The sequence below is a fragment of the Typopeltis vanoorti genome, chromosome 8, assembly GCF_054136105.1.
Source record: "Typopeltis vanoorti isolate ZY-2024b chromosome 8, IOZ_Tvanoo_1.0, whole genome shotgun sequence".
NCBI lineage: Eukaryota > Metazoa > Arthropoda > Arachnida > Uropygi > Thelyphonidae > Typopeltis > Typopeltis vanoorti.
Genome location: NC_143556.1, coordinates 2,920,069 through 2,934,373, shown reverse-complemented (window position 1 = coordinate 2,934,373; position 14,305 = coordinate 2,920,069). Strand labels below are relative to the sequence as shown.

The following is a 14,305-nucleotide window of genomic DNA, read 5'->3' as shown; positions in this document are numbered from 1 at the left end:
TTCTCTAAAGGCTCAAAAAATTCCTACAAAAAAGTTCTACCTTAGTAGAACCTTCTGTGGGACCATAGGCACAAATAAGTCTCATTGTCCAGTTCCCCATTCTGATATTTTCCCACAGCACTCAACTTGAGACTGCTTGCCATTCAAGAAGATTAGTCTCGTATTTAGTGTTGATTATACTTAATTTAGCTAACACACCAATTTCAGCATCAAACAGGGGTGCAGAAATGCTAATAATCAATTTATTAGGAGTGTTTCCAGCAATAAATGTTTGTTTATGATATAATGATTCATATTTTTGCATTAGTCTTTATGGATGTCTTTCATAAGAGTGGGTTAATGATTATTTTGAAACTTTTTTTTTTTTGACAATGACAAGGTTTATTATCATACAGAGTATTTACATATATATATACAATTACACATATTTTCTGTATGGTACAAAGATTCAGTAAAAAATGCAGAGTACTTAATGCTTTATAAATATGAATATACATTTTTTTTGAAGTAACTAAATATTTATCCATCATATTTACATATGGATTGGTATGAATGTACATACATTTCATTATGCAATACAGTAATACAACACATGGATCTATGGTAATAATAAAAATGGCAAGATTTTATATTAAATTACATAGTTTTTCTGCATTTTGTCTTTTTCTTTCAATATATATATATATATATATATATATATATATAGTCTGCGCAGTTAGCCTAGTGGTTATGCGCTTCGCAACCATATGCCTGGGGAAGGAGTGTCCTAGGCTCGATTCCCGTCGGTGACGTGAGGAGCTGAAGGATCTTCCTCAGCCATAGCCAAGTTAGCCAGTCTTGGGCGTGGACAGCAGGGTTTTTTCCCCAGTTTATTCTGGGGTTTTTCATCCCGCAAAGCAGGCAAACTGGCCTTGAGAACTCAACACTACAGGCCATAGGATACACCGGGGCATAAGGCTGACCACCTTATCCTGTAAACGGAGTGAGGTCCGATGATCAATAGACCCTCGACACCGCAAGGTAAAAGAGGGTATAAGGAAGATGAGATGAGATGAGATATATATATATATACACACACACACACACACACACACATGTATTCAGGATATTCAGGACAACATACAGCTGGCGTACTGTAATTCTGCGATCCTCCTTGATGATAATCGCTGCTGTGTTGATCATTGTCTCTGTGATGGATGTTGAAGGTCTTCCCTCACGTTCAAGATCTTCCACATTTTGCCTTCCTTCCTTAAAAGTTTTATGCCAGCGAAAAACACTTGCCCTCGACATTGCTTCATCGTGGAAAGCTTTGCGTATCATATTAAAAGTGTCTGATGCCGATTTTTGCAAACTCACACAAAATTTAATCGCATAATGCTGTTCCAAGGACGCTTCCATTTCGACGACTGGTCGAGGTTCATAGGCGTGCCTAAACAAGCTTGTATTTAGTCACGTGACACTCTGGCACATCAGTATACGCCATCTATATACAAAAGAGGGTTGACAGATGGCGTATACACCCATATACGCCATCTATCAACCTCTTTTGTTAATACAGACAGCAACATTTCTTTATTCCAAAGAAATTAATATTGTGATGAGTGGTTTCGTGACAGTAAAATTAGTCTTATTACTTATTGAACAGCCCTCATATATATATATATGTATATATATCAATTTGTAGTATTAACTCGGTACTGGGATATGTTCATATTTATATATACTGACTATAACAACAATTAAATTTATTCAAAACGCAACATGTTTCATCGGATTGTCCGACTTCTTCAGGCGTGGGAACATAGAAAGCAAATAAACACTATAAGAAAAATCGTATCACTATACAAATGACTATTATAAAATTCAATTAGTTTTGAACTGTAGCTACAGTCCATGTTGAAGTTCTATTGTTAAGCAGCTGCGTACATCTGATTTCATGAGTGTGCCAATATCGGATAGCACAGCTGAAAGAGTCCGGTAGATTATAGCTAAGGTTATTATTTATGTGATGAGGGTCCATAACAATTTCCTTAGACTCGACTATGCGCCGTTCCACCTCGTCATGGCATATATGAAGGTTTGAGGTTGTTGTCCAGTTTATCTCATGCTGACGGCCTTCATCATTTGTGTTTACTGAAAACAGTACATGGCTTGACAGGGCATTTGCTCTAGTTCTTTTGTAGGCATTGTCCCTCTGGTGTTTTTCGAGACGTAGGAGGATGGATTTTTCATGGATTTTTCAGTTTGGCCATAGTATTGCTTCCCACAGTCACATGTGATTATGTACATCCTAGGAATTGTAGATGGTTGTGAGCTTGTTTGTATTTGCTTAAAATCGATCTTAGTTTAGGAAGAGTAGAGAAACAGGTTTTTATATTGAACTTTCGTAAAATTCTTCTTAGTTTTGTGGAGAGCGAGCTGATATATGGTAAGGAGATATAACCTTTGGGATTGTCTTGTGTTTCTGAGTTGTTTTGATGGCAGTGGTATAGATGCTTATTAATAGATTTCGATGAGTAGCCATTACTTGTGAAGGTTCTTTGTAGATATTGTAGTTCATTTTTTAGATCTTCATCATCTGACAGTACAGATTTGGCACAATGTGCTAGGGTTGAGATGATGATACCCACTTTCTGTGCAGGATAGTGATGTGAGGATGCATGCAAGTATCTATCTGTGTGTGTAGATTTTCTAAAGATTGAGATTTTAATAGAATCAGATGTCTTAGTAAGTCTTACGTCCAGGAAGGGAAGAGATCCATTTTCTTCAACCTCCATTGTTAATTTGATATCTTGGTGTAAGTTGTTTAAATGATTTAAAAAAGACTGAAGGTTATCGGTGCCATGTTCCCAGATAAGAAATATGTCATATACAAATCTCAGTCAAATTTTTGGTTTAAGAGTAGCTGAGGAGATTGCCTTTTGTTCGAAATCTTCAAAAAAGATGTTAGCTAATATAGGAGACAGGGGGCTTCCCATTGCCAATCCCTTATTTTGTTTGTAGATTTTCTTCTCATATTGAAAGTAGCCAGAGTGAATGCAATGTGATAGCATGGAAAACATCTTTTTTGAAATCTTGTTCTTTAAAATATCGAGAACATCTTGAGTTGGTACGTTTGTAAAGAGAGCCACCACGTCAAAGCTCACCATAATATTTGAAGGCTGGAGTTTTAAATTTTTCATTTTTGAGACGAAATCTGTTGAGTTTTTTATATATGAAGAAGAATTTCCTGTAAAATCTTTTAAAGATGAAGCCAGAAACTTAGATAAGCTGTAGGTAGGCGAGTCAATACTATCTACAATTGGTCTCAGTGGTCAGTTTTCCTTGTTGAATTTTATAATAGTCGTTTGTATGGTGATACGATGTTTCTTATAGTGTTTATTTGCTTTCTATGTTCCCACGCCTGAAGAAGTCGGACAATCCGATGAAACATGTTGCGTTTTGAATAAATTTAATTGTTATTCTAGTCTCGGTTATAGTCAGTATATATAAATATGAATATATATATATATACACACCATTTCTGTCCTTTACAATGATCCTCCGCCACCTGAACTAAGTGGCAGAGGATCGTGACCATTGGAAGTCCCTCTTGCAGCTGCTGCCCACAACCCAATAAGGAAAAGTGGGCCCTGAAGATTTATGGATATATATATATTTATAGAATGTGTATTTAATACAATATTTTACTTCTCTACAAAAATTCAGTATACAAGTTACTGAGTACATTCTTTTTGATATACCTGTTTGGGTGGCATTTTGCTTTCTTCCTCAAAGCTTCTGCAGAGCTTATCTGAAGAAGATAATAGATGGAGGTGGTTTCATGGTTTTATTTCAGTACCTGTTGCGAGCCAGGTGTAGATTTATCTGTTTATATGTATGCGTTCAAAAATACACACACACACACAGCTATGCTTTTTTCTGGTTGGTTTAATCTTTCTGAATTGGGGGGGGGGGCATGATTTCAATGAGGCATGTTTGTGTCCTTGTAACAGTGTTTGAATATTGAACTATATACAGTAACTCCTTGTACATAGCTGAAATTCTTCTTTCAATATCTGAAATACACCAAATTTTTTTCTGTGATACAGAACCAACTTTGAGTTGGTTCTGTATCACAGAAAACCTTGCACAAGTATAAATTGCATGAGCTCCAGGCTACCAAATAGTCCTAAATCTAGAAAACATTGGAATAACTTTCATGTTGCGACATTTTTTGAGAAAGCCAATCTGATCACAGAACTCACCTTGTAAAACTGATAATTTCTATAACTTGCCCATTAGTTTGGTGAATTCTACCCGTGAAAGATAAGTCTAATATTTAAAGGTATAATCTTCTACACAGCAGTTTTAAATACAAATGCCTTTTAAAGAAAGTTGTGATTCCCTTTTACACCACTCTAACCTGAGCTGGAATGATTCTCTCTCTCTCTCTCTCTCTCTCTCTCTCTCTCACACACACACACACACAAAAGTTTGGGAGATTCTCTTCCTATGTAAATATCAAAAATTGATTATTTAAAAAAAAATAAATAAAAATAAAATAATTTTCTAGCACAGGGAAGCTGTTTTTTTATTGGTAAACCAATTGTTTTATTTACACTGTAATTCTGTTCTTTGAAGCGTTTCCAAACACTGACGACTTACTGTTATTTTTGTTATGAAATATATGTTCTTTTCATTGAAAGTTTATTACTGTGGTTATTGTGTTAATTTCATTGCTTTAGAATTATGCCATGGGTATATCTTTAAAGATCAGATTTATTATATATTAGATTCATCCTTCACAGGGAAAGAAGTCACCAAGTTAGCAGGCAAGTTAGGGAAATTATCAGTTTCACAAGGTAAGCTTCATGAACAAGACATCATCATCATCATCATCTTCCTTATACCCTCTTTTACCTTGCGATGTCGAGGGTCCATTGATCATCGGACCTCACTCCGTTTTTACAGGATAAGGTGGTCAGCCTTATGCCCCGGTGTATCCTATGGCCTATAGTGTTGAGTTCTTAAGGCCAGTTTGCCTGCTTTGCGGGATGAAAAACTCCAGAATAAACTGGGGAAAAAACCCTGCTGTCCATGCCCAAGACTGGCTAACTTGGCTATGGCTGGGGAAGATCCTTCAGCTCTTCATGTCACCAACGGGAATCGAACCTAGGACACTCCTTCCCCAGGCATATGGTTGTGAAGCGCATAGCCACTAGGCTAACCGCGCGGACTTGTTCATGAACAAGACCTATAAACAAATTGAAGGCACAACCATGGGTAGCCCTGTGTGTCCACCTTTGGAAAACTATTTTTCCAAATGGAAGATATATTGTTTTTTTCATCAATTCATCATGAACTCTCTCTTTGGTTTTGCTATGTTGATAAAATTTTTGCTTTGATCACATTCTTACCACTTTCCTCTGATCAATAGCCTTCAACCCACATATTCAATTCACCATGGAAAAAGAAAAAGCTGGTAGTTTACCATTCTTGGACATCATTTTTATTCACACAGCCTCTGGTACTTCCAGTGTCAACCAGTGTTTATCAGAAACCTACCTTTACTGGCAGATAATTCATCAAAAGGCTGCTCATCACACCTCCCCCCAAAAAAAGCTACATTGTCAAGTCATTAATTAATAGAGTGCACAGTGCTTGCTTCTCTCCCTCAAGCTTACAACAAGAAATCTTCCTTGTCAAAACTTAATGGAAAATTAAATGGCTAAAACTTTCATCAAATTCAACAGATAGCTGCCTCCTGTTGTCCAACATCTAAGGATTCTCTAGTAGACCACAGAGTTCCAATCCCTTATATTTCTGGCATCTCTAATACCAGAAATACTGGTAGAATTTTGAAGAAGTTTCACCTTAATACCACATTTCTCTTGCGAATGTGATTTGACATACTCTAGACAGACTGGTCATTATTTTGGGAATTACTTCAGAACTTTGTGAGTTGGAGATTAGTACAACAGACCTTGGCAGTGTTACATGAGAGGTGGGAGAATAATGACCTAGAGAGACAAGTAGTGTGATAGAGGGAGGATAATGAGCAGAATGTAAATGAAAAACAAAAGAGGGGAGTGTGGAAAGATTGAATAATTGTGAAGTTTTTGGAGATGGGATTAGTCGGGAGGATGAATGGCAAGCATGAGTGGGTAGCTTGCTGAGAGAGAGAGAGAGAGAGATGCGATGAAAGAGGAGGTGGAATGTCTCAGGAATGAGTTGAGAAGCGTGAAAGAAGAGATTAAGTGAATGGAAGTGCATGCAAAGCAAACCAGAGTATGAGAGAGTTATGTGAATGATAGAAGAGAAGAAAATAGAAACACTAGAAGAGTGCAGATGAAAAAAATGTGAGAGAGTGCTGGAACCAGAGATGGAGAAATGCCGGGACAGCAGGTAAATAGGGGAACAAAGAAAGAAAGTGTTAGAGGAGAAAGTGAGGGATGCAGGTGACCAAGGAAGGAACAGAGTGGTAAGATGTGTGACGTATGGAGACTGAATGATCTGTGATATGCAAGATTGAATGCCGGAGGAGTATTTGCCTGGAGGAATGATAGAAAGTGTGGCTATGGCAATTAAGCAGGATGAAAGAGTGGATGAGATGATGGGCACAAATGACTTGAGAGGCAGTGTGAATCAGGTGGCAAGAGATCTGAGGTTCATGCTCGAGGTTGTATGGAAGAAGACTCAGAGAGGGAAGATAGTGTGTTGCCCAGATATGACAATGCACAGCTGAGGAGAAGAGCATTAATAATGAATAGTATGATAGCCAGAATGTGTCTAAAGAGAGGCTTGGTATATGTGGATGCTTGGAGGGCATTTGAGGACAGAAAGGAACTGTATGCGAGAGACGGCTTGCATTTGAATGAGGAAGGATGTAGGCATCTAGAGAGAATGCTGTTCTCTGAACGAGTCAGTGTGGTCAATGCAGGGAAACTAGAATTATTAGGGTGGATGGTAGCAGGGGTGGCCTGTTATGGAAATAGGTGCTTGGGAGAAGGGGGTGGGTGGGTGGGTGGGAGGGAGGGACTACATCGGGTAATGCTGAATACAGTGGAGTCTGAAGAGGATAAAGTACAGAAACAGTGAAATTTTTATTCTTTATACTCATGGCAGGAGAATCCGGAATAAAGGAATGAATTGATGGCACTGATAATATCAGCCTGCCCAAAGATTACTGGAATCTCTGAGACATGGTTGACAGAAGATGACATACTAACAGGAATAGAAGTAGCAGGGTACAGCATTTTTCAACAGGATAGGAGGGGAAAATGCAGTGGGGAATAGTGCTTATGATAAGTGATGACACATCCTCTCAGAGTGGAGGATTTGGAGGGCAATGGCATTAATGGTCTTGAAAGCATATGGTGTGAGGTAAAGGTGGGCAAGACAGGATATTTAGTGGGGTGTTGCTACAAACTAGGGAGCATAGAGGGTTAGGAGCAGGGGCTCCAAATAGTTTTATTTGTCCATTTTATTCTGTAACAATTATTCTGAATGTGTCCAGCTCACATTTTGCAAAATGTTAGAAATAATTATATTTAGTTATTATATCTGTGATTTAAGGTAAGGGAATATTAAATCCCACATTGTTTTAAAACTGAATAAGAAACTCAAAGATTGGAATCAGAGAGTTTCATGCTGAATATAGTGAACTATAAAAGTATCGGCGATTACTAGCGTGAGCTAATGCAAGTAGTCCTAATACGTAGTACAATCTCGGGCAACTCGCAGCAAAGGTGGTAAAGTTCTTTTTATATATTATATTTTACTTATATACTTATATTACTTATATTTACTTATACTTATTTTATTATATTTAAGTAAATATCTGTGATGATTGTAATTTCCTAGAAAGTGGGGTTTTTCATCCAACAAAACACAAACTGGTCAAAGGAACACATACAATTTACAAACATACTACATTGTCCTCATATCCTTAGCTGCTTTGGCCACAATTCAAACCCTCTCAGTTGATCGTTTTAATTTCCTTTCTAAACATCAAGATCTAAACATCAAGATGAATGAATCTTTTTTGTGGTGTATTTAATCATTTTAAGCATTCTATCTGAATTTTCATAGGAATAAAAATACAAGGTGAAAGGAAATTGATAGAAAACTTGTTCACTAATGTTTTAAACAATTTAAATGCTTTAACACTGAATCCTATTGATGTAAATACACATCAATAGGATTTTAAGCCCAGTAGGTCTAAGATTCAAAGTGTTAAACAACTCAATGAAATTTAACAATTTGAAACTAATCCTGATAAATGAATGGATGGATAAAAATAAACACTCACCTGACGTATATGGTTTTGCAACTTTTCTATGCCATATATTCGAAACACAAACCACATCTTAAGCGATCGAAACCGTCTACCAAGTGGTATCTGCCAATGCTATTAGAAAGACAGTCAAAGAACAGACAATCATATCTGTTCATACAGATAAAGTTTAGATAATATAGTTATAGCTCTTAGCTGAACATATACATTGTTGTTACTTACTGAGTACAGTGGGATGTCAACATTTGCAAATTCTGAAAAATGTTTGAAATTAACAAAATACATCATGTTGATTCATAAGGTTTTCACTCACAGATGCAGAAACTCACCAAAGTTTGTGATTTTATGTAGATATTCATAACATCCATAAGTGAACAAATATCAAGGTAGCATCTTGATCTCCTGTCCAATGAGTGTTAGCATGTACCAGAATCACAAACAATGATTATCTGTTGATGCAGCTCAGCCATCCTTCATCAGCATTTTATACACAAAGTATTTTATGTGCCACCAACAAAAACAAACCCAGAGGGGAGATTAATAAATCATCTATACATCAAACAAATGAAATGGTTCAGTTAGGAAGAGATTTACTGGATAGGCATAATGTCATGGGAAATACAAGAGTAAAGTGCATAAGAGTAAACAAATCTAAGCACTTCACATTATAATGTGGATTTCACTCTCCTAAATTGAAAATTGTGTCAGAATGCCTTACAAAAATGTAATTTCATTAAAATATGGCCAAGAACTATTGTGTTATCCATGATAACATTTCCAGTACAATATACACTGCTTGGAAAGAAGTCAATGAACAGCCACATGGGCAAGGTGCATCGTGCTGTGTAACAGGTCATGTGTTTGTAACCAGTATAAACTGGAGGAATATGATGCTCCCAAGCCAGTGCAACAGTGTCTGGGTGAAATGGCTGTGAGAAAGGAACTGATGGAGTTTGAAAGAAGCATTGTGATAGGATGCAATATTGCAGGCCTATCTGTTTGGCAAATTGTTGACAAATTGGACCATCCCAAGTCAACAATCAGTGATACCATACAGAGATGGAAGAACAGGAAGTCAACTGCAAGTGCTACCCATAGTGGCTGACTCACCACACACACTGAATATAATTGTAGGGTGCTATAAAGGATATGCAAAAACTGCCACTCATCTGCTGACATGTTGAATGTGGACTTACAAGCATTAACTGGAACACAAAACTGCACACAAACATGGAAACCCATGGCTCACAACATGGGTTTCTATGGCAAGACTGCAATATGCAAGCCCACATTACCTGAACTAATGTGAAACATCATCTTCATTGGTGAAAAGAGTGTGTACAGTGGGATAGGGAAGCTTGGAAAGCTGTGTTATAGAGTGACAAATCACACTACACCCTCTACTGAGCAGCGGATGGATGTTTGTGTGGCAGATGCCACACAAACACTATAGATTGCAACACTATTGGCAAGATTTTTTTTTTCTAAGTTGGTACATCTGTCATAAGCATCCATGTGAAATTGCAAGTCATTCTATCAAATAGTTTGTTTTATACAGCTGTCTGAAGCAAAAGTGTTGTCTGTATCCCTTGAAATGGGTAAAATTGAGTATTGTGCGGTTAATAAAATTCTTTGTAAAAGAAGGCTTAATGCCAAAAGAAATTCATTTCTTTTATGAACCTCAAAGTTCATAAAAGAAATTCAAAATCATAAAAGTTTATGGGCATTCTTCATTTTCGACAATTAAGAAATGGGCTACCGAGCTTAAATGTGGCCATACCAGCCTTGAAGATGATTCATGTGAAGGACATCCAAAAAGTGTAACAACACCAGAAATCATTGATCAAGTGTATGATATGGTATTGGATGACAGTCGAGTCAAAGTGCGTGAAATTGCTGAGACTATAGGCATCTCAAAAGAATGTGTAGGATATATTTTGCATGAAGAATTGCAAATGAAAAAGCTTTGAGCAAGATGGGTGTCACGCTTGCTCACAGCAAATCAAAAATGCACTCGCATGAAAACCTCTGAACAGTGCTTGGAACTGTAGGCGTAAGTTTCTGTAGTTTAGCAGTTCATAAGAAAGATTCCGGTAATTGCACCACATGTTTATTAAGATAAATACCAATAAAAATAAAAAACCCAACAAGTTTTGTAAGTCGTTTGACTTACATCTTCAGGGATCAAAGGTAACTAAAAGTTTAAACACAAGAAATGAGAAATTACCCAAAATAGTTCATTCGATGCAGTTGTGGTCGTCCAACTGTTCATTAAATTAAATATCTGAATGCCGATTCAGTGCAATACTAAGTTTGAACAATGCTGGATGCTGTCACATTCTGTTGTTCATGTTCACATTGTCTGAGGTCTGACTTGGGTATATTTTTTTATCAATGCAGACCAAACTTGATGTAGCATTAGGCCCTGGTTTTTGTTGCATTGCATTGGAATTCTAGCATGTTTGCAGTTTCTTTAAATTTTTTTATGTAACAATCTTTTTCAATGTAAGACGTTTGTTTTTCGTCAGAGTACAATATGGCTGGTGGAAGTTGTATGGTATGCTAGGCCTGATTTGTGTTCTCTTCTTTTTTACACATCTTTTTGATGTTCATTCATGCAAACACCAAAAAAGATGCGATTTCACTATTTTGAGTAATTTCACATTTCTTGTGTTTACATTTTTAGTTACCCTTGCCCCGTGAAGATGTAAGTCAAACGACTTGCGAAACTTGTCGGGTTTTTTATTTTTATTGATATTTATCTTAATAAACATGGTCCAATTATTGGAATCTTTCTTATCAAGTGCTTGGAGCATTTTAAAGATAATAACATTGATTTTGTGCATTGATTTATTACTATGGATGAGATTGGATTCACAATTACACACTAGAATCCAAACAGCAGTCAAAACAGTGTACAGAAGCTGGTTATTCAGTGCCAAAGAAGACAAAGTCGGTTCCATCAGCATGAAAGGTCATGGCATCAGTGTTTTGGGATACTAAAGGCATTTTGTTTATTATTATCTTGAAAAGGGTAAAACAATAACCGGGGAATATTATTCCGGTTGGCAGAAGAAAAAAAGAATCTTTCATCAGGACAATGCACCTGCTAGCAAAGGTGTTTTGGCAATGGGGAAATTAAGGGATCTGCACTATGAATTGTTGGAACATCCACACTATTCCTCAGATTTGGCTCCCTCTGACTTCTATATCTTCCCAAAACTAAAACTCTTTCTCGCCAGGCAGTGTTTTTCTTCTAATCAAGAGGTGATTGCAGCAGAGGGGTATTTTGCAGATCTTACTGAGAATCACTACAGGGATGGGATAATGGTGCTGGAGCATTGCTGGAATACATGTATTAGTCTTAAGGGAGATTATGTTGAAAAATAAAAATAATTTTGAAATTATAAATTCATTTTTTCATTGTCAGGCTGAGAACTTTTCAGACCACCCTCGTAGATACAGAGATTTTTTTTCCAAGTTGTGATCTAAAGAATATACTGGCACTTCTCATTAAATTCATATATATTCCAGAATGTGTAAGAATTTAATCTAAGGCTACTCTAACATAATTGGAAATGAAGACAGCAAAAGTTTCTGAACTAAAATAGCAGGAAAAAGAAACAAAGAAAGAGTAAGATCGAGAAATAACAGGTAGACCTTAAAATACTACAACAGGAGCTATCCACACTGGAGATATGTTAAAAAAAAAAGACCAAATGTGGAAGAAATTGTTGATATGTATATCATGTTTTGTGAAAATTTTATTTTATCTGGAGAATTATGCATAACTGAAGTAACCATCAAATTTGTTTGCTTTTTTATGGTATTTTCTATTAAAATAGTTTGGATACTGTATTTTTGAAATGTTTTTTTAAAGATCAGCTACTTTCATACTTGCAGGCCACATCTGCATAACAGATTTCAGAAATGATTAGTTATTAATAGTAAAATTAGGCAACATGAATATTTGTAAATTCGTAATGTACACATTGCATATTTATTAAGTATTATTTAAGTTCTTTAAACCTTAAGATTGGAAATAATTACTTTTATAATTTTTATTTCGGATTCTTAAACTAATAATGTAAGAGTTTTTAGACAAATATGGAAGAGTGATTGATATTAGATATTAAAATTATCAAGAAACCTGACTTAATAAAATTTCTGAGGATGGATGTCTCTGGTTAATTTTTGCATACTAGTTTTAAACTGGACGTAGAAATACATAGCACTGCTTGTAAGCCAGAAGAGCATTTACTTTTCTGCAAGTTCAACACTGAGGATTCTTGTTAGCAGATGAAGTGCTACCAAATGCTATGATAAATTTTTTTTTGTGAAGGCCTTGATGGTGGTAGTCAAGATTTGTGCATCTAGCATAAACTTGAGTGAATAAAAATTATTAAAATCTATTAAAAATAATATAAACTATTTATAATATAACCTGGTTATGAGAGCCAGAATTTGCCAATGCTAACAATAATTGGGAAGAACTTATGTTGGAGGATTGGTGAAGTAAAACAGTACTGGTTAAGGATTAAAAAAACACTGTTTAATTCTTCCAATATTTTGTCTCAGTCACAGAGACATCTTCAGGGAGTACAATGAAAACTTGTAACACACACACAAAGGCAACACAAAACTAAGTGAAACACATGGACACAAAAAGACTAGTCCTAACCAGGTGAATATTATCTACTTGAGCTGCTTCCATATTTTAGGTGTTTTCTAGCTTTTTCTACCTTAACTGTTGATATGTACTCCTGATTGCTTTTCTCTTGAATATTTTCTATCACTGGTGTGTCATTGCTTGTTTCATTTAACAGTCTTTCAAAGGTGTCCAAAAATATCTTTAGTTTCTGTTTTCGTATTTACCTTCATCCTCTCTAATTCCTTTTACTGTACTATTTCCCTCCATTTCTAAGGTTTTTTAATAGCTTCCAGAATATTTTGCCATATTTCTGATATCTTACCAAACTCTTCCTATGACTTTGGTTTATTACTGTTACACATAAGTTCTCTTACATTTCTCTGTATTTATTCTCTTAGGACATCTGCCAACTTAATTGCCAGGAACATTTGATACGCTTTCTTCTTTTCCAGGATTGCCTCAAACTTCTTACACCCACCACTGAATTCTGAATTTTTCAATCGTTGTAGACAACTTTATATACTCTCTAGTGAATCAATGTTTTCTTCAGTTTCCCACTGAGATTCCAACTAAACTATTAAACTCCAACTAAATTGCTAAAAGTTTTTATTCAGTAGATGGTGAAGATATTTTCTATTACACTGAATGCATGGGAGAGAACAAAGAACAAAATTATTATGCATAATTCACTTCTACAAGTATTTTTTATGAGTGTGGTTAACAAGGATGTGAGGCTAGATTTTTGTTTGGATAGTAGAGAATGAGTGGAATAGGTTTAAAGACAGATATGAAAGTCATTGTGTAAACAGTGACCAGCGTAAGCCTTTCACAATAAGTATTGGGCTCCATGGAGGTTCCCACATAAGTTGTAGTAAAAATAAGAACAGAAAGAATAATGTTTATGAGAGAGAAAAAAGTGAAATAACATGAATCTTCATAATGAAATATTAGCATCAACTGTGATCAGCAACTTACTCGATAATCAGGAATTCGTCCTTCTTCATCATGACGTAGATAAGCTGGATTTACTGAAAATGCTTCTACAAGATCATTTCTGTTTTTAACCCTAATATGGAAATTCAAATATAAATTACTTTTCCTCATGGGTACCAAACTATTCAGCTAAATATTTCTGAAATAAATTTTTATAGTCAAATCATATTCTTATTTGATTCTTATTTTTTAATAATAACTTAATTCAAATACAGTAAACCCTTGATTTAACGGACTAATAGGGGATAAGGAGTGTCCGTTAAGTCAAAAGTCCGTTAAATGGCGAATTTTTTAAAATAAAAATATCTGTAACATTATACTGCAATTTTATCAATATTAGCACTGTAATAACAAAAAAATTGTTTTACACACAATTTTCACAC

At 35.7% G+C, this 14,305-nt stretch overlaps 1 protein-coding gene across 1 annotated transcript in view; it reads right to left on the bottom strand.

Moving 5' to 3' along the window:
* Ddc (aromatic-L-amino-acid decarboxylase) overlaps positions 1-14,305 on the bottom strand; it is a 204,993-nt gene that overhangs the window by 30,503 nt on the left and 160,185 nt on the right. The window contains exons 9-10 of the mRNA XM_090396490.1: positions 13,905-13,995; positions 8,294-8,392 (exon numbers count right to left, since the gene is read on the bottom strand). Coding sequence (XP_090252616.1) covers positions 8,294-8,392; positions 13,905-13,995 — 190 coding nt within the window. The remainder of the gene's footprint in view (positions 1-8,293; positions 8,393-13,904; positions 13,996-14,305) is intronic.